General features: G+C 39.5%; 1 protein-coding gene across 1 annotated transcript in view; it reads left to right on the forward strand.

Annotated features, from left to right (window-relative positions):
• The first annotated feature begins 1,244 nt into the window (after window positions 1-1,244).
• LOC107569183 (parathyroid hormone/parathyroid hormone-related peptide receptor-like) overlaps window positions 1,245-26,268 on the forward strand; it is a 35,372-nt gene continuing 10,348 nt past the window's right edge. Inside the window, exons 1-3 of the mRNA XM_016255192.1 lie at window positions 1,245-1,310; window positions 13,117-13,222; window positions 13,994-14,104. Of these exons, the coding sequence (XP_016110678.1) occupies window positions 1,245-1,310; window positions 13,117-13,222; window positions 13,994-14,104 (283 nt within the window). The remainder of the gene's footprint in view (window positions 1,311-13,116; window positions 13,223-13,993; window positions 14,105-26,268) is intronic.

A 26,268-nucleotide genomic window follows, 5' to 3' on the forward strand; every position in this document is an offset into this window, starting at 1 on the left:
CCCAACACTGCTTTTCAGTAATATATTTCAGTCTTTTGTATTTTCTACAACATGTTGAAAATGTATAATATAATATAATATAATATAATATAATCAAAAACAGCATGCTAATGATATTAATAATAATAATAATAATAATAGTAATAATAATAATATTTTTTGAATTTTCAGTTTCTTGTGAAATATATGAAAATAATAATGTTAAAAGAATAATGGTATATGATTAATACATATATATATATATATATATATATATATAGTGGACAACAAAAGTGGATTTCATTTATTATGTATTTCATTAAAGGCTAGCTTATTATGTGTTAGACAAATTTACCTGTTGATTAAAAATTATTCACAGTATATTGTGTTCCAGGGTTATTGTTAACAGATGAAAGAAAAATACAAAATACAAAAACTGATTCAAATATTATGTTATATATATATATATATATATATACACACACACAGTATACATCTGGCTTCATGTGTCACACTGTTTTTCCTGCTTATTACACTGCAGCATATACCAAATACATACATAGATGTTCATGAAATCAAACTGAATTTGTGATGTTTGTAATGTGTGTGCATGAATAGGCTTAGAAAAATAGCAACTCTTGAAAGGAGTAGAGTCAGGGCGTTGTTTTCTCATGGCAATGAAGGGTTAACATTTTTCATGCCCATCCCACATAATAAAGAGTGGTGGAGCCCAACAGCCAAGGGCCAATGATGACCACCACGCTATTAACCTCACTGAACACTCTCACACACAGGAGATCATGTCTCTACAATGACAGATGAGTCTCTCCGTAACAGGTCTCCAAATGGATCATCAAGTTTAATCTTCAATCAAGAATAAGAGAACAAGAATCTGAGAAATGTAAGAATATCATCTGTGATGGGTAAAGAATATTCAATTGTCATCTTTCCCTTTTTTTTATTTGAAACATTTTACAAAGAAGTGGATTTTACTCTTTTGAAATATGTCTATATATTCAAATGTAAGTGTATCCAGGTAGCCCATAAATTAACCTGAGCTAAAACAAACTATTGATCACACTCCAACAGATGAATAGCTGGTGGACGCAACGACATCAGAATAACAACAGCTTTAACACAACACAGCAGTAATGGCTCCAAACGCCACTTCTCTGCACCTCAATTAGACCACCATGTCCTAAAGAGAAACAGGAGCTCTCTGGTGAGCTGAAGTTCTGGAAAAGGTCAAAGGTCTTGGGTTAAGCATGGTGTCAGTGGAGGTCTCCGTGGCTTTTGTGTTGTGCTGTGTGCTGATGAAAGCCAGAGCTCTGGTGAGTATTTCACTACTGGCATGTGCTTACTTCCCAGCGTTAACATTAATACTGTACATCTACTGTGGGGCCAGTTTTTACACATTTGTCAAGACTTAACCTTGTGAAAAAGAGTGTGCTTAACTGTAATGTATGTGATCTGAAATGTGTGTGTGTGTGTATAATATATTACATTATATATTTCTATACAGTCAGATAATATATTACTTAAATAAAAGGTCACTTAAATGTACTTAAAGAGAGTACACTAACGTACACTTTTAAAAAGAGCATTTTGTAATGTCAAATATTTACAAAAGTTTTACTTTAAAGAACGTTTTAAATCATTGTTTTATCATCTTTTGTCCTGCTTTAAAGAAGTACACTTTTTGATGTGCTGAGTTAATATATTTTAATTGTACAAAATTGCATTCATCATTAAAAATATGGAAGTATCAATAGAAATGACATTGAAAAAAATATTTAGGTTTGCTATTAATGTTTGTCAATACATTCGGCAGTAACCCCATATCTATTTCTATTCTGCCTACTTTTCTTTTTATTTATTTAAAAAAATGACCCTCTAGCACTAGCCTTCTCTATTCTTTTTCTATTCTATTTACTTGTTTTCTTTTTATTTATTTAAAAAATACACTCTAACACCAGTGTTCTCTATTCTTTTTCTATTCTATTTGCTTGTTTTCTTTTTATTTATTATATATAAAAAATGACCCTCTAACACTAGCATTCTCTATTCTTTTTCTATTCTATTTACTTGTTTTCCTTTTATTTATTTAAAAAATACACTCTAACACCAGTGTTCTCTATTCTTTTTCTATTCTATTTGCTTGTTTTCTTTTTACTTATTATATATATAAAAAATGACCCTCTAACACTAGCATTCTCTATTCTTTTTCTATTTTATTTACTTGTTTTCTTTTTATTTATTTTAAAAATACACTCTAACACCAGTGTTCTCTATTCTTTTTCTATTCTGTCTACTTGTTTTCTTTATATATATTATAAGGAAAAAACCTTGCGCGTAGTACTGCATTAGACTAACCTGGACTTGTCGCAGCACTTACATAATACTGCTCTTTTGTTCGTTTGATTGCTTCTATTGTCCTCATTTCTAAGTTGATTTGGACAAAAGCATCTAAATTACTAAATGTACATGTATATTTGAACGACAATAGAAGTAATTATGAAATTATAAAACTGTACTTAAGCCTATAATGGGTAAAACACTGACACTTTGCACTTATATTCTTATAAAGTATATAATTTCTGTAATAATTACTCTCTTTAAATCTATGCAGAAGTCATAATCTATGCATTCTTTTTCATAAGGGCTGTTTCAGACGTTGTCTGCTGCTTTCCCTCCTCATGCAAAATTATAGATCAATACCTGACTATATGAAATACTTGTTTATTTGGTTAAGATATAGTTAGTTTAATGGTTCCTTCCTATTTGTTCTTGTCTCTATCAATAGTTAACAGTTTTGCTTCATAGAATTGCTTAAAAATACTTCAATTATATCAAATCATGTGAAATTAATTCAATTTGAATGAGACCAAATTAAGTGCAAATATACTGTGAATATGCAAACACTTACCTAAACTATCAGATCAACATAAATTAATACAAAAATATATATATAACTCAATCGACAAATGTTATGAATGACTGTACATGCTCTTTTAGAGATATCTCTAGAGCTTTTAATCTTCGCTATTGTGACTAAAGTGTAAATGGATTTTTACTTTAAATCCAGGTTTGAATCCAAATTAGAATTCAGCGTCATTGACTGGTTGAACACAGATGATCATCTTCAGTTGATCAGTTTTCCCAATTGTCTATTTGAATCGATGTCTCATCAGCCACATACATTTTTGATTGGTCCATGAGAAGACTGCAGACAGGACTGTGTTTGTGTGTGTGTGTGTGTGTGTGTGTGTGTGTGAAAGAGAGAGATTCCCCAGCCAAGAAATCACTCGGGCAAAGGGAAAATGACCCTTTTCACCTTTCACTCTTTCAAGACTGCTTTTTCTCATTTTTGTTAGTTATTATAGTTAGAAAGTATCTTAGTCTTTTGCTTAAAGTGGTGTCAGCAAACTACAAATGAAGCCAGGGCTGTAGCTGGGGTTTGCAGAGCCCCGGTGCAGGTTATACCCATGGGCCCTGTTTGATATGGTGTAAAAAGCACAAATAAACAAATAGAACAAAGATACAAATTAAACAATGTTTACGTTTTTTTCAAGTTTGTACACTCTAAAAAAATGCTTAGTAATTTTTTTTAACCCAAATTCTGGGTTCAGCCAGTTGGGTCATTTTGTTGGGTTGTTTTTAATATTTTTACCCAGATGCTGGGTAGTTTTTCTGTAACTAAGTTGCTGGGTAGTTTTTAATGCTGGGTTATTTTTTTCTACCCAAACTGCTGGGTTGAGCCTAGCTGTCTCCAACGAAACAACCCAGCTGCTGAGTTACAGTCAGATCGCAGGCTTTTTGCATCCTCTACAGGAGAGAGCGGTTCTCAGCGCCACCTATTAGGTGCACTTCTTCAGCAAAATAAAGGTTTGTATACATTTTATTTCATTCATAAAGTCTTTACTGTGCTGTAAATTGTATTATTTTACGCAACATAACATACAAGGATGAGATGTCAGTCAGCTGCGTCCACTGCTTTTGCCTTGCATAACATAAATGGATTTTATTCGTTAATACTGTTTCATTTAATTTGATGATAAAATATTTTGTCTAATCTCAGTACTGTTTGTTTATGGGCAGGTTATGGAGTCAGTCACGGCTTCTTTCAACTACAAGTGAAACGCGAGGCCACGGTCTGAAGTTTACAGTTCTCCGGCGATCACTGTCTCAGATTTTGGCGACACACCTGCATGCGAATTAGCACTATTTCGGTAAAATGTGATTACAGAGAATGGTTGAACACACTTAAAGGGGTCATATGATGCGATTTCAATTTTTCCTTTCTCTTTGAAGTGTTACATGCTCTTGGTGCATAAAGAAGATCTGTAAAGTTGCAAAGACTAAAGTCTCAAATCCAAAGAGATATTCTTTATAAAAGTTAAGAGTCAGCCACACCTACCTAAAACGGCTCATTCTAACACGCCCCCACATATCTACGTCACGATGTGGGAAGATTTGCATAACGCCGCCCAAATGTTCACGCAAAGAAAGAAGGCGTAACTTTTATTCTCGCTGTAGTATTGTTGCTGCCGCCATGTAGTGAAGACGCTGTGTTTCGTTGTGAAAGCGAAACTACTTTGTTTGGCCTTCCAAAAGAGGACGATATCCGCTTCGTCATGCCTAGAGCTGATCCGTGCTGGTCGCTGAGGAAATACATCAACTTCGCGCTGTGGATCGCCGGATCGGCTTTCACCGTGAACGAAGTGGAGTCCAGCCCGGGGTCGTCACATGTGGTTGCCGCAAGCCCGCCGGCCACTCCTTCGTCGAATCCGCCGGTCTCCGATCACTCTAGCCCGCCGTGTGTGACGTTTTTTTGAACCTTAAACCGCATAAACACATTTCATTACACCAAATACACAAAATAATGTTCTTTTTAGCAACATCATATGACCCCTTTAAATTAAAATGCTACTTTTAAATGTTACATTTTTATGTCTAAAATGCTTGTTTAAATGTAATTGTAAACTATGCTGAATTCACTCAAATAATTTCATAAAATGTCTTATATTCTGTCCATGTTCTTGCTTAATAATAAATGTTAATCTTTTGATTATTGCTGTTGCCTCTAGTAATTCTGTGGGTTTTTTAAAATTTCCGGTCCATTTTAAGCCAGCAATATAATAATAATAATAAAAAAAAATAGTTGACTTAAATAAAACAATGCAGCATGTTGGGTAAAAACATTTAACCCAACCATCTGGGTCAAAATAACCCACCATGTGTTCTGTGCAATATTTACCCAGCGCTGGGTTGCCAAATAACCCAAGTTGGGTTCTTTTTAACCCAGCATTTTTTAGAGTGTAGGTGTCAATGTACAGAACAGAGCCGATCCTCCCTATATGCAAAATACACACGCTGCGTAGGGCCCCTCCCTGAAACACCAGGGTGCCCCCTTGCTCTCAAAGATGATTTAATTTTAGTTTCGTTTTTGAATTTGGCCAGCGGTTATGAAAACATGAATGATCATTTATTTTAATGCGGTGCGCTGTTGCCCTTTCTACGTAAAAGTCAGTCAAATCATGTAATGTGAATGTCGTACAGTCTTGCTCAAGACTAAAAAGACGAGTTGAAAGTGTACCGAGCCACGGAAGAGACACTATGGCTGTGTCCGAAATCGCCCCCTATACCCTCAATCACTATTCCCTACAGTAGGTCACTAATGCTGCTTTTCCACTGCATGGTACGGCACGGTACGGCTTGGTACGCTTCACTTTTGGGGGGGTTTCCCCTGGGTACAGGACCTGGTACCTGGTACTTTTTTTAGTACCACCTTTACCAAAACGTGATGTGTAAACTCTGCTGATCACGGATTGGCCAGAGAGAATCGTCACTACCTGCGTCACTGAACTTGCAACACAAACACAAACCGCTAGATTTAAATCACCACAGCCAGCGAAGGATCGAACGCAACTGTTTTGAACAAGCGCACCTTTTTTTAACAACCAAAAAGTTTTGTTGTCTGTTGCGGAAGAACAGACATTCCTCTCGTTGATAGCAGAGGTGCTGATCCAGCGAGAGCTTGATGGGGCGACGCGGAATGAAAACGTTTTTTTTTTAGGAGTCGTGGCGGCGCAACTTTAACGACATGTGAATAATCCCGCCCACTCTAAAGAGGTACTGAACTGCAGTGGAAATGCAAACCGTGCCGAGTCGAACCGTGCCGTGCCGTACTGAGCCGTACCGAGCCGAGTCGTACCACGCTGTGGAAAAGCGCCATAATTCAGTTCACTAGAAGGAGTGAATGAAAACGAGTGAGTGAATTCGGACACTGAGTGCACCGGAAGGACTGCCTCTTTTGCATAGTTGGTGCTTGTTTACACTCGTTTTTGCGGTGCGTTGTGGGATTGAATGAGTGCGCTCGAGAATGTCCACTATGGCCATTTCTCAATACTAAGTACGCAAAGTTCGGTAATTCTGCAAATGGAACAGCATAGTACTTGATAACGCCTTGGCTACTCCAGTTATCTTCACTGTATGTATACAATATGACGAAATATCAAACACAACTGCCTCTTTTAGTTTTCTTTTAAACATTAATAGCCGCAAAAATGTAGTTCGGGGAACGTACATACATTACAGTGAAACGAAATATATCAAACAGCATTGCCTCTTTTCTGTTTCATTTAAAATATTCGCCACAAAAATGTGGTTCATGCAACGCGTACACGCATTACAATAAAACGAAATGATATCAAACACCACTGCCTTTTCGTTTTCTTCAAAATATAAAACAAAACCCTTTTCGTTTTCATTTTAAAAATATAAAACATATTAATATGTGATTTAGGTAATATGTGTCAGGATCATGGTCTGTCTGTGTCATGTTTTGCCCCTGTTTCTGTTCCCTTATTTGGTCATGTTCCTGTCCTCGTTTTGTTAATTAGTTTGATTAGTCATCCCATACACCTGTGTTTCCCCAATCATCCCCTGTATTTAAGTCCTAGTCTGTGCAGGCTGTCTCTGTCAGTTCTACTTGTTATGTTCATGTGTTTCCTGCCGTTCCCAGTGTTAGATGTACCCTGTGTTTCTTGGATTAAAGACTGTTTCATTTATTCCTCGTCTCCATCGTTCCTCGCCATCACAGATTGTGACAGAAGAACCGACCAATAACAGTTACCTCCGTGTTTTCCCCTCCGTTTGTTTTCTCATTTTTCTCAGTGTTTTTGTTTGCGTTGTTTTTCCCTCATGGATGCACTCCTTCGCCCGGAATTTCTCCTCCTCCTGCTGGAGCAGGGGGAGAGATCGCTCGAGGACCATACGAGACTGCTACCCGGACGCTCTGTGCATTCTACGACGCCAGTCTAAACATCGAGTGCAGAGCGCCGTCATCAGAAGATGGTCCTCAAGCGGATTTCACTGCCTTTGTGGAGTGGATACCACTCTCGACCCAGAGCCTAGCCCACCATCTCCCCGCTGTGCGGAGCTAAAGCCCGAGCCCACCGATGATGGAGAGCCAATTCCCGCCACGATCTACGAGCCAGCACAATGCCGAGTGACTGAGCGGAGGATCGCCCCGGAAATAGAGCCCAAGCCGTCAGACCAGATGTGAGAGCCGGCAACAATGCCCACCACGAGGGAGAAAGCTGTGGATGGTGCGACGAAAGTGCCAAAGCGAAGAGGAGAGGGCTCCAGTCCCCGAATCCAGTCCAGAGTGTCCTCCATTTCCCGCTTCTAGAAAGCACCCTTCAGTGCCCGCTCCTAGAAAGCGCCCACAAGTGTCCGCTCCTCCTGAGTGCCATCCTGTTTCCGTGTTCAGCTTAGAGGATCAGCCCACCATCATTACGGTGCGAGCGCCACGGGTCTGCCATCCTCCAGCGTCGCCATGGCTGGAGAATCCCTCACCACTGCCTCCAACCTCCGAGGCCCAGCCTCCGCCTCGGCCCGTAGACCCAGCGGCTCCACCTCGGCTTCTAGCTCCCTCACCTCCACCGTCACCTGTCGATCCACCAGCTCCACCTGGCTCCCTTGTCCCTCCGGCTCCACCTAGGTCGGGCGTCGACCCGCCATCGCCTCAGGAAGTTGGCTCTCCGCCTCGGGCTCCTCCACCACCTGCTCCGCCACCGTTGGTTGGCCCCCTGGAGTTGGCGGCCTTTCCTCCTCCATGGCTCCTCCCTCCGTAGGCTTCACCATGGGTCGACATTATGGCTGTGGCCTGGGTCCTGCTTGGCTCCTCCTGCTCCGGGCCCCTCCTGTCTCCTCCCTGGCTCCTCCCTCCTTCGTCGCCTCCTTGGCCCCCTCCCGGGTGTCCGTCCTCCTCCGGAACCTCCTCCCAAGTTCCCACCCACACCTCCCTCTGCCTAAAATGGCTGTCCCCTCAAATAGTGGCTATTTAAGGGTATAGGGGGCGATTTCTGATAGCCTGTTTCTCAAGCGCTTTCCGCAAGAGCGATTCGAGAGTGAAACACGGACAAATACATTTCATTAATTCATTCATAACCACTCATACCCCCCAACCACCCCACTCACCCCGAAATAGTTTTGCGTAGGGCCCCCAGAAGTCTAGGATCGGCAATGGTACAGATACTGACTAATCAAATGTAAAAAAGCATTGCACAGTCTTCACTGTATAAATTAAATATAGATTAGTTATTGTTAAAACTACAAAGTAATTCAGTAAAGAGCTGTGAGTGATTTTCTACCATTTAATTTCTTGGATTAACATTAAGGACACCAACATCAGCTAGTAAATTATAGGCGCAGTCACTTTAAGAGACAATACATCCAATATAATGATACACATTTTTTTCTCAACTATTTACTTTCACTTAAGACATAACAACAATTATTTCTTGTGTTTGAGTGCTTTAAATAGTTTTTAATGTTTAAACTGGCAAGGCTTAAAACGTGCAACTGATAAGCTTTCGTGACAAACCCCCTCCCCCACAGCCACGGGCCCCTATAATCGTAACCTTTCACCTCACTAGCGGCGACCCTGGTGTTGTTCTGAAATTTAGATTGGGCGCAAAGAAATGTATAATTTTTTCAGGGTTGTGCATATGTCTGGCTATTGAGGAAATGAAAGTGTCTCTTTGTTTGTCCTGTCAACCTCAGAGAGAATTACTGGCGTATGCATGTACATGTTCAATGAAGCAGAAAATGAGTCTGTCAGAGAGAGATGTCAGAGAGAGATGAACGCTCGATAAACAGACAATTTAGAAACGGTATTAACATGACCCAGAGAAGCACTATTGATCAAGCACACTGCCATGCCACTAATTGAACCTTCACTGGAGAAGACAGGTGTTTGAACATAGTGAAATATCTTCAGAATTATGCAGAAGTCTTTTATTCGGCAAGTTCAAACGTTTACTTCTGGACTAGTGAAACAGAATAACCCTCTTCAAACATGAATTAAATGTGTAATGAAATAAACATTCACTTATATCTATCAAATGACATCCTTACAATTGTTTTAACACTGGGCAGTCACGCAAACCAGTTATTACGAATCAATGGCATTCGATTGTGTGACAGTGTGGTTCATTAATGCCTATGTCTTCCAGTGGTAAAAAAACACAAATCAAACGAGACAGATGGTTAATTGACTTTTTGCAGTTTTAGTCCCTTAATGACTAATGTGAACTGTAATGATGATGCTGTGATTATAATCAGGGCCGGATTTACCTCTTTTCGTGACATAGGCAAAACCCATTTTTGCCTATGCGTAAATCCGGCCCTGATTATAATGTTATCTCTGTGTGAGTGTGTGTGTGTATGAAATATTAAAGCATTTTAGAATTGCATTTTTAATTTGAAATTTTTGTGATGCTATCACAAAACAAAAACAAACAAATAATAAGATTTTAGAAATACATTCACATTTACAATGTCATTTTACAAGTATTATCAATATATTCATTATAATTAAATGCAAGCTTTACTGTTACTATTGCTCAAATTAAGGGTTAGAGATCTGAACAAACCCAAATGATTAATTGTTGGCCAGTAACTCTTTCCCAATTGTGCTACAACTGTGCTGTGAACAATTCCTGAAATCATGTGGCTTGTTGAGGGATGATATTCTATTGTTTGTCTAAGTGGCCGGACAATTTGGTGCAAAGCATAAACTAAACAAAGTCATATAGAGATCAAAATATCATAAAGAATTAGATGTGGATTTCTTTTTCAGTAAGAAAACAAACAGGGTCATTTTTGATTTCATGGCGACTTAAATTGTAATTTTCTCTTTCTTTCTTTCTTTCTTTCTTTCTTTCTTTCTTTCTTTCTTCTCGTGGTCAGTGTGTGAGCTTGAAGTTTTGTTCGGTGGTTGTGAATGTATTCAGGGCACAAATGCTTCTATGTTTTTCTACTCGTGAGGACCCAGTGGGATGTGGGACAGTGGTGAGGGATGGCCATGGGTGTGGGGTGTGTATAAGGTTGGATATGCTTTCTCATCCTGAAGGATGAAGAGAGCTCGTCACATACCACAGGACTGTGCAAATATTTCACAACACCGAAAGACAGCGCATGAGCCTAAAAGAAGGTGCGCCAGATAGTGATAGATGGATGATTTGTCAATGATTTAAGATGAGATTGTGGAAAACTATAAACTCCCCCACAGCCACGGGCCCCTATAATCGTAACCTTTCACCTCACTAGCGGCGACCCTGGTGTTGTTCTGAAATTTAGATTGGGCGCAAAGAAATGTATAATTTTTTCAGGGTTGTGCATATGTCTGGCTATTGAGGAAATGAAAGTGTCTCTTTGTTTGTCCTGTCAACCTCAGAGAGAATTACTGGCGTATGCATGTACATGTTCAATGAAGCAGAAAATGAGTCTGTCAGAGAGAGATGTCAGAGAGAGATGAACGCTCGATAAACAGACAATTTAGAAACGGTATTAACATGACCCAGAGAAGCACTATTGATCAAGCACACTGCCATGCCACTAATTGAACCTTCACTGGAGAAGACAGGTGTTTGAACATAGTGAAATATCTTCAGAATTATGCAGAAGTCTTTTATTCGGCAAGTTCAAACGTTTACTTCTGGACTAGTGAAACAGAATAACCCTCTTCAAACATGAATTAAATGTGTAATGAAATAAACATTCACTTATATCTATCAAATGACATCCTTACAATTGTTTTAACACTGGGCAGTCACGCAAACCAGTTATTACGAATCAATGGCATTCGATTGTGTGACAGTGTGGTTCATTAATGCCTATGTCTTCCAGTGGTAAAAAAACACAAATCAAACGAGACAGATGGTTAATTGACTTTTTGCAGTTTTAGTCCCTTAATGACTAATGTGAACTGTAATGATGATGCTGTGATTATAATCAGGGCCGGATTTACCTCTTTTCGTGACATAGGCAAAACCCATTTTTGCCTATGCGTAAATCCGGCCCTGATTATAATGTTATCTCTGTGTGAGTGTGTGTGTGTATGAAATATTAAAGCATTTTAGAATTGCATTTTTAATTTGAAATTTTTGTGATGCTATCACAAAACAAAAACAAACAAATAATAAGATTTTAGAAATACATTCACATTTACAATGTCATTTTACAAGTATTATCAATATATTCATTATAATTAAATGCAAGCTTTACTGTTACTATTGCTCAAATTAAGGGTTAGAGATCTGAACAAACCCAAATGATTAATTGTTGGCCAGTAACTCTTTCCCAATTGTGCTACAACTGTGCTGTGAACAATTCCTGAAATCATGTGGCTTGTTGAGGGATGATATTCTATTGTTTGTCTAAGTGGCCGGACAATTTGGTGCAAAGCATAAACTAAACAAAGTCATATAGAGATCAAAATATCATAAAGAATTAGATGTGGATTTCTTTTTCAGTAAGAAAACAAACAGGGTCATTTTTGATTTCATGGCGACTTAAATTGTAATTTTCTCTTTCTTTCTTTCTTTCTTTCTTTCTTTCTTTCTTTCTTTCTTCTCGTGGTCAGTGTGTGAGCTTGAAGTTTTGTTCGGTGGTTGTGAATGTATTCAGGGCACAAATGCTTCTATGTTTTTCTACTCGTGAGGACCCAGTGGGATGTGGGACAGTGGTGAGGGATGGCCATGGGTGTGGGGTGTGTATAAGGTTGGATATGCTTTCTCATCCTGAAGGATGAAGAGAGCTCGTCACATACCACAGGACTGTGCAAATATTTCACAACACCGAAAGACAGCGCATGAGCCTAAAAGAAGGTGCGCCAGATAGTGATAGATGGATGATTTGTCAATGATTTAAGATGAGATTGTGGAAAACTATAAACCATATGCATGGAAACTAAGGGAGGCTGTTGTTAGTCTTTTGTAATCTCACATGTGTAGATTAAATGGTAAAACAACCATCTTTTCAACATGTTTATGTATATTATTGCATTCTTTGTTGAGATATATATTTAAACATGTGAAATAAATTTTTATTATGTATTTTAATAGTTTAAGTTTGAAAGTCTTGAAAGAATTTCAGGGACAATAAAAACAATAAAACATAAAAGGCATTAAAAAAAATTATGAAAGTTTTTTTTATGTGACATTTATATCCCTTGAGTATCTACTGACAAACATAACTTTAAAAACTGTAACTTTAAATATTTAAAATATGTTAACTTTAAATGTAATACGAATCAAGTATTTTATACTTTAGTATATTAGCAAAATAAGTGTATGTCATGAAAGCATGACAAATGATTATTTAAAAAACGATTTAAAATGTACTTTAAAGCAACTTTTAATTTCACATTATTACAAATTGGACTAAAGTGGGTAATAAAGTGTGACATTTATTTAATTAATATTATATTATCTGCAATTAAAGTTTTTTTTTTTTTTTTTTTACATTTTAAAGATTTTTAAAGTGCACATTCAGTACAGTTAAATGCACTTGTTTTGGGGATAACAAAAAGAAAACCACACCATGGGACATAAATGAAAGTGCCTAAATAAAAAAATAAAAAATGCAATTGCATTTAGAAATATAATTGTATCTACCATGTAGAAATTGCACAATAACATTAAGAAAAAAATTACCACTATCTTTCAGAATCAAGATATGATGATACTGTGCTGTTGGTATTCATCATGGTGTCTAGAATTGTGTAAAGTGAAAAAATGTGAAAGGGAGAGAGTAATGTTCTCTCTTTCTATGTTGCTGTTCTTACAGATTGATTCTGATGATGTCATCACCAGAGATGAACAGATCTTTCTTCTGATTGATGCACGAGCGAGGTGTGAGAGAGGCATCCGTGCACAGTTAGATGGTGTCAGAGGTATTATAATGTATTTCGGCTTGATTTGTGCACTTAATTATAAAATTGCTTCAGTGAGAAATGTGCATGTAATTATTGTGTGAGTAAATTACTGTTATACAATGTCAGAAACACCCCTAACCCTAAGTATAGCCTATCAAATTATAGGGCCTGTTGAGGAGAAGCATGCAATTACTTTTAAAGCCAATCACATTTATGATTTTCACTTGATGGACGATAGAAGAGGAGAAAAAAAATCCCATATATGACTCATACATGCTGATATCTACTCTATCTACCATCTCTATCTAATTAAATCAAATGTGTAATTTGGCATAATATAAAGCTAACAAGAGTTGTTGCGACAAATGGACAACTATACTGAAGCAATCAAAAGATGGTATCTTCCTAACCCCACAGATCCAATTTCCTGAAGACAGCGAGATCTATGATTATGGCAAATTAGACTGTGGCCCTGTTTATATGAAGATTTTAAGATTAGACATATTGATTTGAGCTCAGGTTCCTTTGTTATTCATAGTGATGAGTCACTTTATAGCAGGATATAGAATTGCCTAATTGTGTGATGAATGCAGATCCACTGCTCTTGGGTTATATCAAAAACATACCGGATTTACTTTTGGGTTATTACAGTATATGTTGAGGAGATTAATTTGACTTGTCACCTTCAAACATTTTGTTGGAGAATACATTGAATGCATGTTTTAGTTAAATATAGATGTAATTCATGTTATACTTTTGGTAAAAAATTATATTTGTGTATATTGTCAGAGGATCACTGTGTTCCTGAATGGGATGGGATAATTTGCTGGTCCATGGGAAAGCCCAATCAGACGGTTGCAGTTCTCTGTCCTGAGTACATCTATGACTTCAACCACAAAGGTCTGCTAAACCCCCCTGAACAAAATGAAATTAAACCTGAAGTATGTAATTTCTCCAGTTTCAAGAAAATGAACCTGTGAATGCCTTACTTATATTACTCTGTATTTTAAGCTGGGAGAGTAAAATGTGTTTTAAGGAAAAGTTGAAAAAAACAAGAAAACTGAGAAGTTAGCCCGTACAAAAAAGAAGTATATTTCAAATTTATTTTATGAAGTAAACTTAAAATATACTTTATGCAGTAAGTATACAAAAATAAATCAATCAATGTACTAGTACAGGGGTGGCGAAAGTCGGTCCTAGAGAGCCGCAGCCCTGCAGAGTTTTGCTTCAACCCTAATCAAACACAACTGAACAAGCTAATCAAGGTATAAACGGTTGCTAGAAAAGTTCCAGGCAGGTGAGTTTTAATTAGGGTTGGAGCTGAACTCTGCAGGGCTGCGGCTCTCCAGGACCGGAGTTCGCCACCACTGTACTAGTAGTATACTTTATAATAGTAGTATAATTTCAGTACTTGGAACTAAATGGGCCCACATTCCAGTTTATAGAAACATTTTTAAGTAAACAAAACGTGATATTTACCCTCACTAGGCACCCGCTAAGTGCCATCTGGCAGTGTAAGCAAAAAATACACCAAAAGAGTGGGAGAGAGTGCCAGGACCCTCGGGTGAATTTTATGGAGGGACCTGAGGAGGAGGACACACTGAAGAAGCCGGTGGAAGAAGAACTCACATTGGAGCTGATGGATGGAGGAGCCAGGGTGGAGATTTGGCTGTGGATCGAGGTTAACAAGGCGATCAATTGAGCGAGGCGAAGCTGGGCGAAGAGTTAGAGACCCAGGCGGAAACAAGGAGATGAAAACCCAGGGTGACACCGGAGCCATTATACAGGATGTAGCCAGCAGAAGGGGAGGAGCCAAGCAGCTGAACAGGACCAGTGAGGATGACTAGGTTTTGGATGACCTCCATGGTCAAGACACGGAAACATGGTATGGCCTCCATGGTTGGGATGCAGGAGCTTGAAGGCTGGATGGAACCAGTGGAGATGAAGGAGCTTGGAGGCTGGAAGGGGAGGAAAGTTTCCAGACAGGACAGGCGGACAGGACCAGAAGAGAAGGAAGAGCTTCGAGGGTGAGGACATAGGTAGGACTTTACTTCAGGATGTCAAACTGGATTAGTGCTCCCTCTTGGCCAGACATGGCTGCTGGCTCTAGCTCTGGGACAGATATGGCAACAGGTTCAGGGTCTGGGACAAACAAGTCCTCCGCTTCTAGCTCCATGACGAACATCTCCACTGGCAAGAAGTCAGTGGTGAGTGTGAGCTCTAGGTCTGTGGCGGGTGAGTTGCAATCAAAGCCCTCCTCCACTTCATCCATGATGAAAGAAAAAAAATCAATAAATTTCCCTCGAGTACCATCAAAAGGAAAAGGGATATTGGTTTTTAACTGTTCATGAAATCCAGTGTAATAAAATGAAATTAACAAACTGACAAGGAAGTGTTTTTCCACACACACAGTAGTGAACACACATCCAGAACAGTGGGCAACCAATGCTGCAGCGCCCGGGGAGCAGTTGGGGTTTCGGTGCCGTGCTCAAGAGTCTCACCTCAGTCATGGTATTGAAGGTGGAGAGAGCACTGGTTATTCACTCCCCCCACCTACAATTGAGACTCAAACCCTCGACCTTTGGGTTACAAGTCCAACTCTCTATCCATTAAGCCACAACTGATTGATGGGCATGTTCCAAAAAATATGTGGTATGGTCGTCAAGGGAGTGATCATCCTGGGTGAAGAAGAGGAGGAGGTGGACAGCTGCTAGATCCATCTCCTTTCCAGGTCTGGTATTCTGTCACATTGCAAGCAAGGCAAGTAGAAGGGATGTGAATCTAAATGCAGCTTTCTTCTTTACTGGCACAAAAAACCAAGCAAACAACAAACACAGAAACTAAACTAAACACAGGAAGAGAAACCAAAAGAGAATGTGTTACCAATGGCTGAGTGTTTATATAATATATTTGCACTTTAAGTATACTAGGTTTTTATTTAGGTATTATTTTTATACTTGATATAATCCATTCATTTAAGTTGACTTAAATCTAGCTCCCTTCATTGGATTTTTTTTACTATTAATAGTTACTATTCACTGCAAAGCTGACTTGTTACTATTACTACAAAGTATCGGTATCGGGCCCGATACTGAGCTCCTGTACTCGTATTCGTTAAAATGCCCCGATACCAAACGCTGATACCACACAGCATGTGATAAGTGCCATATTCAGACAATGAAACACTGACAACAGACAGCAGAATGGAGTTATTAGAGATTAAGGATGTCTACGAAGTATATGTATGCAATGAATATAATGTTAAACATTCAGTATTAATGCCTGTATAGCTGGTGTGTGCGAGCTGATAAACAAAGCACGCTGAGTGGATTGAGCGCGCGGCGGCGCAGATGAGCGAGCTTGTCGAGTGAATATACCTTTCTCACAGACATCACTGGAAAGTTTGTAGTTCGGTCGGATACGTCAAAAACAAGTAAGTAAAACAATGCACAAGTTACTTAATGGTAGGGAGAGAGAGCGAGAGAGCAATTCTGTTGTGTGATCTTTGATGTTCACTCACTTAGCACACGCATCATTCGGATTAAAGGGGTCATATGATGCTTTTTTAAAGATCATTATTTTGTGTATTTGGTGTAACAGAATATGTTGACATGCTTTAATGTCTGTAATCCTCTATGCCCCGCCTCTCTCAAAACGCTTCGTTTTCTACAAAGTCCCTCCTTCCGACAGGCGCAGTCTGCTCTGACTGGCCAGCTGACCCAGTGCATTGTGATTGGCCGAACACCGCAAGCACTTGTCGGAAATGTAACGCCTCTTACCATAATCGTGAGCTTCATCTTTCAAAGTAAATGTAAAGACCGTAAGTAATTAGTCACAGCATGACAGACACAGTGATGAAGCTGGTATGTGTTTGCAGTACACAAGCCGCGGTTAAGACAGCTGACTCCACTGTGATGTGACCCTGTCTCTCTCTCTCTCTCACACACACAGACACACAGACACACACACACACACACACAATGTGCAAGACTCCGCATTTGAACAGTCAATAGCAAATCCTTAAACTAATAACAAAACATACTTACAGTAGCTGATTCAGAAGCGCCAGATTGTCATAAGGGCCTTTCGCACTGCGGCATCCTTTTCATAGTACCAGAACTAATTGTGGAACTACCCACTTTTTGGCGTTTTCACACAGCCGGAACTGGGAGCGATTTTAGTACCGGACTGCCTTTTTCGAGAACCAAATTATCTCCTACTCCAGAGCAGGGTCTAACCAGCACAACTGGTATTAATCATGATGTAAGTAGACATTGATTGGTCAAACGTGTGCGAAAACGCCCTCACCCACCATGATTTAAAACGCAGTGTAAACATACTGTAAACATTGTGTCAACTTATTTCGCAAGTAAGGAGAACAGCGATAGATGGACGAACGCTGAAGTGCAGGCACTTTTAGCAAATGTAGCACTGCCAGTTGTCCTTGGAGATTCTAATATGAGGTTCCATTTGTGTCAAAAATTGCTTTGTACTATACATTTGTCTTTGTCTACAGTCATTGCCTACTTTGCCTAGTTAAATTAGTACATGTAGACGTGCATGTTGTCTGTTGACGTCGTCTTAATCTGTCGTCCTGCTTGATTTTTCTCTGTCGTTTAATTACTGTCGTCCTTATTGTCGTTTTGTTCTGTCATCTTGTTCTGTCGTCCTAACTGTCATCTTATTCTGTCGTCCTAACTGTCATCCTGTTCTGTCATCCTTACTCTCGTCTTTACTGTCGTCCTAACTGTCATCTTATTCTGTCATCCTTACTGTCGTCTTTACTGTCGTCCTTACTGTCGTCATGTTCTGTCGTCCTTACTGTCGTCATGTTCTGTCGTCCTTACTGTCGTCTTGTTCTGTCGTCCTTACTGTCGTCATGTTCTGTCGTCCTAACAGTCATCTTGTTCTGTCGTCCTTACTGTCGTCATGTTCTGTCGTCCTTACAGTCATCTTGTTCTGTCATCCTTACTCTCGTCTTTACTGTCGTCCTAACTGTCATCTTATTCTGTCATCCTTACTGTCGTCTTTACTGTCGTCCTAACTGTCATCTTATTCTGTCATCCTTACTGTCGTCTTGTTCTGTCGTTATAACTGTCGTCTTGTTCTGTCATGCTTAATGTCGTCTTGTTCTGTCATCATAACCTTCATCAGCTCGGTAAAGTTAGTTTCACATTTCATATTCGACTAAGCTGCTTTAGGAACCGTCTGCAAATTTACCTCACAGTACAAAACGACGTACAATAATTCATTCAAATTAATGTTTAGGAAAAAAAAATACTTTAATTCACCAAAAAAGGCTTTTTCATGTTCCAAAGGTTGTAGTATGTACCTAGTTACAAAACTTACGAGTTTGCCAATATCTCCCTTACTGTATGTACTGTACACAAAATATTTAATGAAAAAATTAGAGTAATTTACCAATAGGTTTTTTTCATGTTCCAAAGGTTGTAGTATGTACCTAGTTACAAAACTTACGAGTTTGCCAATATCTCCCTTACTGTATGTACTGTACACAAAATATTTAATGAAAAAATTAGAGTAATTTACCAATAGGTTTTTTTCATGTTCCAAAGGTTGTAGTATGTACCTAGTTACAAAACTTACGAGTTTGCCAATATCTCCCTTACTGTATGTACTGTACACAAAATATTTAATGAAAAAATTAGAGTAATTTACCAATAGGTTTTTTTCATGTTCCAAAGGTTGTAGTATGTTCCTAGATACTGACATGAGATAAATCGTGAGATTTTGCTCATACCTCCTTTACTGTATGTACAGTACACAAATATTTTTAGAAAAAATATAGTAATTTATCAGTAGGGGTTTTTTTTATGTTCCAAAGGTTGTAGTATGTTCCTAGATACTGACATGAGATAAATCGTGAGATTTTGCTCATACCTCCTTTACTGTATGTACAGTACACAAATATTTTTAGAAAAAATATAGTAATTTATCAGTAGGGGTTTTTTTTATGTTCCAAAGGTTGTAGTATGTTCCTAGATACTGACATGAGATAAATCGTGAGATTTTGCTCATACCTCCTTTACTGTATGTACAGTACACAAATATTTTTAGAAAAAATATAGTAATTTATCAGTAGGGGTTTTTTTTATGTTCCAAAGGTTGTAGTACATTCCTAGTTACAAGATTGGCTTACTACAGGTGAGATTTTGCCAATACCTCCCTTACTGTACATACAGTAAAAAAGATAATTGGAAAATATCACCTGTAGTAAGCCAGTCTTGTAACTAGGACTGTATTACAAGCATTAGAACATGAACAAACCGTTTTGGTAAATTACAGTAGTTTTTTTCTAAGAATATTTGTGTACTGTAAGTACAGTAAGGGAGGTATTGGCAAAATCTCACCTGTAGTAAGCCAGTCTTGTAACTAGGACTGTATTACAAGCATTAGAACATGAACAAACCGTTTTGGTAAATTACAGTAGTTTTTTTCTAAGAATATTTGTGTACTGTATGTACAGTACACAAATATTCTTAGAAAAAAACTACTGTAATTTACCAAAACGGTTTGTTCATGTTCTAATGCTTGTAATACAGTCCTAGTTACAAGACTGGCTTACTACAGGTGATATTTTCCAATTATCTTTTTTACTGTATGTACAGTGCACAAATATTTTTAGAAAAAGGTTGTAGCGTTTTCTTATTTACAAGACTGACTTACTACAGGTGAGAGTTTGCCAATATCTCCCTTACTGTATGTACAGTACACAAATAGTTTTTAAAAAAAACTACAGTTATTCACCAAGAGGGTTTTATCATGTTCCAAAGGTTGTCTTATATTTAGTGAGTTTTGCCCACTAGTAATTTACCAATAGGTTTTTTTGTTTTGTTTCATGTTCCAAAGGTTGTACTACAGTAATTTTTATGAAAATAATTGTGTACTGTACATATATGATCGGAGGTATTGGCAAAATCTCACATGTAGTAAGTCAGTCTTGTATCTAGGAACATACTACAACCTTTGGAACATGAAAAAGCCTTTTTGGTTAATTACAGTATATTTTTTATTTTTTATTTTAAAAGCCTTTTTTTATTTTTACAGTATTCAGTTTTTTTCTAAACATATTTGTGCACTGTACGTCCAGTAAAGCAGGTATTGGCAAAATCTCACATGTAGTAAGTCAGTCTTGTATCTAGGAACATACTACAACCTTTGGAACATGAAGAAAAAAATACAGTAGCCTAATTTTTTCATGAAAATATTTGTGTACTGTACAGACTGTAAGGGAGATGTTGGAAGTATTGTCTAAGGCAAGACATTGGCAAAATATATTTAGTAATTTTGCCACTAGGCATTTACTATAGTCCTGTGAACATTAATTTGAATGAATTATTGTACTTCGTTTTGTACTGTGAGGTAAATTTGCAGACGGTTCCTAAAGCAGCCTAGTCAAATATGAAATGTACGACAGAACAGGACGACAGTTAGGACGACAGAATAAGATGACAGGACGACAGAACAGGACAACAGTTAGGATGACAGATTAAGACGACGTTAACAGACAACATACACGCCTACATATACTGATTTACCTGATCAAGTAGGCAATGACTGTAGACAAAGACAAATATATAGTACAAAGCACAAAGTATTCGACTAATTTTTGACACAAATGGAACCTCATATTCTTAGTCCTCCTTTCCGTTCTTTCAATCGTTTTACGTATACGTTGACTTTCCATGTCCATTATTGTGAAACCCGTGAGACACAACAAAAACACAGCTCCGATCACAGCGTCCTCCATCCTCCTGTTGTTAATGTTGTTCTTTGTTTCTGTTGTTGAATGCCACGCACAAATGACGTCGCTGTCGACCGGCTTACGTCACTTCTTATGACGCTTTTCCACTGCATGGTATGGCACGGTACGGCTCGGTACGGTTCACTTTTCTTATGGCGCTTTTCCACTGCATGGTACGGCACGGTACGACTCGGTATGGTTCACTTTTGGGGGGTTTTCCACTGGGTACAGTACCTGGTACCTGGTACTTTATTTAGTACCACCTCGGTTGGGGTTCCACCGAGGTACCGTACCGTTACCAAAACGTGACGTGTAAACTCTGCTGATCACGGATTGGCCGGAGAGAATCGTCACTACCTGCGTCACTGAACTTGCGACACAAACACAAAAGAACCACTAGATTTAAATCAGCACAGCCAGCGAAGGATCGAACGCAACTGTTTTGAACGAGCGCACCATTTTTAACAATCAAAAAGTGGCTGTTCCCCCTGTTGAGGAAGTACAGACGTTCCTCTCGTTGATAGCAGAGGAGCGGATCCAGCGAGAGCTTGATGGGGCGACGTGGAATGAAAACGTTTTTTAGGAGTCGCGGCAGTAGAGGCGGCGCAACTATAACGACATGTGAATAATCCCACCCATTCTAAAGCGATACTAAACTGCAGTGGAAACTTAAACCGAGCCGAACCGAGCTGTGCCGTACCGTACTGAGCCGTACCGAGCCGAGTCGTACCACGCAGTGGAAAAGCGCCATTAGTACACACTGTCGGTGCGAATGCAACCCTTTAAATAGTACTGGGAAATAGTTCGCGCAAAATCGTCTCAGTACTTTAGTACTGTACAGGCCCTATAGCAAAGTCAGAATTACCTCCTCTCCTAGGTTCACGAAACGGTCGTCCATAAAATACATTGCTGTTCTGTTGTAAGTAATCTTAAAGATTCCTAAATGCATCTACTTCTGAAAGGCCAAATAGAGGGCTTTTGCTTTCGCCTAGAAACACACAGCGTCTCCCTTACATGGCTGCTTCAACACTAACTGCGGTTACTGAAACCATGCCTTCTTTCTTTGCGTGAACATTTGGGCGGCATTATGCAAATATTTCCACATAGTGACGTAGATATGTGGGGGCATGTTAGAACGAGGCGTTTTAGGGGGCGTGGCAGATTCTTAACTTTGATAAAGAATATCTCTTTGGTTTTGAGACTTTAGTCTTTGCAACTTCAGGGATCTTATCTATGCACAATCAGCTTGTAACACTCCAAAGAGAAAGGAAAACTTGAAATCGCATCATATGACCCCTTTAAACCTAAATCGTAAACATAAGACCATTTATAGGGGCATTCACTATAAATGTCATTTATTTTTAACCTTAGGCATACACGACTTTCTGGCGAAAGTGAATCGAGCAGTCATTGTGAAATGCGCTAGGCTGTACTATTCTGCATAAAAAATGTGTGCGTACAAATACGTGCGCAGGTTGCGCGTGTTTTGCTTGCTTGATTGTTTCTGCATTATATGAGTGGCTTTGGAATATAAATCGCAGTACATTTCAGATGAAAAAAAAAACTAATTATACCCAAAATTTCTTCATACAGTGGACTACCAGTAAAACTGATACAAATTTGGGACCAAAAATTATTCAGACCGAGTCTGGGAAAAAAACAATTTGAAGTTGAGGTTTGCATGAAGCTGGGTGACAGCATGCCCAGGAGACTACAGGCTGTCATTAAGGCTAAAGGTTGCCCAACTAAGTATTGATAGTTGTGTAAATACTGTCATACTAACAGCTGTCTAATTTTTGGTTGATTGTAATTCATTACATACCTTTCTATCAACGTTATCTAACATTATCAAGCTGAATTTGTTCTGACTCCGTTTAACTCTGAGTTCTTCTTATATTTTATTACTATTTTCTAAACTATAGCGAATAAACTGTGATAATGGGAGAAATGTTGAAGGTGTCTGAATAAATTTAGGTTTGACTGTATCTATTTGATAAATAAAGTTAACCAACATTATACATACTCTTTTGGTTTCTGTACCCTATATTTTAAAAATGTACAAATGCAATAAAAATATTGGTCTCGGTATCGGCAAGTACCAAAAATAAAAGTATCGGTATCGGGCGAGTACTGGAAAAAGTGGTATCGGTGCATCCCTACTGCAAAGCTGACTTGTTTTTATAAACTTTAACAAGTAAGTTTATCAAATACTATATAAATCATGCTGGAATACTACTGTACCTCCAAGCTGTCAATATTTGAAAAAGTATGTAATAAGCTGCTATATCAAAAGAGTAAACACAACTACAAGCCAAGTATATTTAGAATATTTAATTATACTTTTCTTAAGTATATCTAGATCAAGGGTGTCAAACCCAGGTCCTGGAAGTCCTGATTCAAGTGTGTGCACGTTATGCTTTGCCCACTTTTCTAAAAATCCTGTATGGTAAGAGCTACGCGCAAGACTTCGTGCTCTTTTTGAGTGGTTTAAAACCCCGGTTCCGCCTTGGGCACCACTCCTCCTATGTATCCTCTGGATACCTACTTAACAGGGTATTGCTACTAAGGATCTGTTGAGACAGTTCCTTCAGCACATGCAAAGAGAAACGTGCGGTAGCCCCTGTGTGACAGGCCAAGACTAGTATGATTCTAGGCTCTTGGTCGTATTCCCTTAAAGGAATCTATTTCTGATTCCAAGCCTTGAGCTCTACCCCGGGCCCAGGAGCCTGGCCCTAACAGGTAAGTATTTTTGGGGTATGTAGCCTAGGCCTTTGGCTGTAGGGAGTAACGTCACTGACGGCCGTCTAACGTCCCAGGGGCGACTCCCATAGCAATATGGTAGAGTTGGTACTTAGTGCACAAATTCTGCATACCACTCTTGTACGGGTCACCTGCCACAGGCTATTACCAGGAAAAGCTTGAGCAACAAACTGGCCAGATTTGTTGACAGAGGTAGGTGCCACGGCCACCTCAGTTGGCTGATACAGGTCTCTGTTAGCTGGTTTAAGGTGTTCAATTGAGACACATTCTGACCTCCCACCGACATCAATTACAAATGTTTTATCCGTGGACTCCAGAACCCGGAATGGCCCATCATATTTCATATATGGCGATTTCAATGGCCCTCTGCCTGCATCATGTCAAACGAACACAAATTTTACAGACGACAGATCATTGGGACCCCAAGCCTTGTTAAGTCCATGCTAAGAGTTGGGCACTGGAACGAAAGTGGAGTCATGGCTTAGTAGAGTGGGATTGTGTTCTGATCCAGACCATGGAGTTTTGATACCAGGAACAAAGTTGCCATGCACCCTAAGTGTCTGCCCATAAACAAGCTCTGCTGAACAAGCCAGTAAATCCTCCTTAGGGGCCATCTGAAGTCCCAGCAACACCAAAGGGAGCCAGTCATTCCTATCAGATCTGGTACTCCAGGTGCCAATAAAAGCACGTGCAATGTCCCCAGTTGATGTTGAGAAAAAGGGCACAACTTCTGGCCACCTAGTAGTCCGATCCACCAGTGTGAGCAGGTTAGCATCCCCCCGGGACCAACAAGATTACATGATCGAAACGACGTTCCAGTACCTCAAAACGCACCAGCGGTGCCTTAACGTGACTCTGCATTTTCGCTCTTTGACAGGCTATGCATGAAACGGACCACGATCTCACATCTTTTTTAAGGCCACGCTAAACCATTTTTTTAAACATTGATTTTTAGCATTTTTGCCTTTATTTAGATAGGACAGTTTAATGACAGGAAGTAAAGTGGGAGTGAGAGGTGGCGTGGGATCGGGAAAGGTCCACACGCCAGGATTCGAACTCGGGATGCCCGTAGCACAATGGTGCTGTATGTCAGGGGACAGCCCCAACCCCAAAATCAGAAGAATCTTTAGTAAGAGCAATTGGAACATCTGGAAGTGGATGCACCAACATGGCTTTGTTGCCATGGAGAAAGTTGACTGAGATGTCAGAAAACTCATGAGCATTTGCAAAAATTCGCAACTAGACTTGACAAGTTTGTAGTTGAAAAGACGCTGAGCATACATGGAAAATAACTGAAATCTTTCGCATTGACTAAGTGGCAGTTTTGTGCATCTACCAACAAGCCAATTGCACAAAGAAAATCAGCACCCAGCAAAAGAAGAGCCAACTTAGCCACAACAAAATCTCAAGTGAAACGCCGTCCATTAAAACACAACTTCACTTGGCGCTTCCCGTATGTTGGGATTTGGCTACCTTTAGCGGCCTCCAATAAGAGGTTCTTATCTTCAGAACACATGTCGAGGGGAGTCACCGTCAGTACGCTCACCTGGGTCCCAGTATCACAGAGGAAATTTCACCCCGATATTGTGAGTAATGAAGTGAAGGCAACCAGTATGGCCAGTGTCAACAGCATTCACAGGCTACTGACCCCTGTGGTAATTCTACCACAGAAAGTACATGGTAAGCAACACTTCTTGGCCCTGTCCTCAAAGTGATCATTATAAAAGCATAATCCAGAGTCGTTTCACCATGTGGCGCTTGTGCAGTTTGATTTGCTGCACCCACCAGTGGGTTGATGGAGGCGTTGAAAGATGTTGGTAAAACAAAACTCTGTTTTAAAGGGGTCATATGATGCTGCTAAAAAGAACATTATTTTGTGTATTTGGTGTAATGAAATGTGTTTATGGTTCAAAAAACACATTATTTTCCACATACTGTACATTATTGTTTCTCCTCTATGCCCCGCCTTTCTGAAACGCGTCGATTTTTACCAAGCTCATCGGTCTGAAAAGCGAGGTGTGCTCTGATTGGCCAGCTATCCAGTGCGTTGTGATTGGCCGAATACCTCAAGCGTGTGACGGAAATGTTATGCCCTTTACCATATTGTGATGCCCTGTCCGGCCGGACACACGCACATCTACATGTACCAAAATTCCTTGGATGTACAATAAACTTTCATATACCTGGTTTGACTGGACTGGACCTGTTCTTACCGACAGCCCCACTGGCTTCAAGCTAGCTACCCAAACTGCTGCCAGTTCTCCTTAGACATCCTCCATTTCACAACTTAACCACTGATTTCTAGTCGTGTCCTCTTTTGGAAGGCCAAACAAAGTAGTTTCGCTTTCACATCGGATTCGACGAAGGAGCGTCCGGCGGGCTTGCGGCAAATGTGACGAGCCCGGGCTGGACTCCGCTTCGTCCACGGTGAAAGCCGATCCAGCGATCGACAGCGCGAAGTTGATGTATTACCTCAGCGACCAGCACGGATCAGCTCCAGGCATGACGAAGCGGATATTGTCCTCTTTTGGAAGGCCAA

This window comes from Sinocyclocheilus grahami, unplaced genomic scaffold (assembly GCF_001515645.1).
Source record: "Sinocyclocheilus grahami isolate Dianchi unplaced genomic scaffold, SAMN03320097.WGS_v1.1 scaffold1321.1, whole genome shotgun sequence".
Taxonomy (NCBI): Eukaryota; Metazoa; Chordata; class Actinopteri; order Cypriniformes; family Cyprinidae; genus Sinocyclocheilus; species Sinocyclocheilus grahami.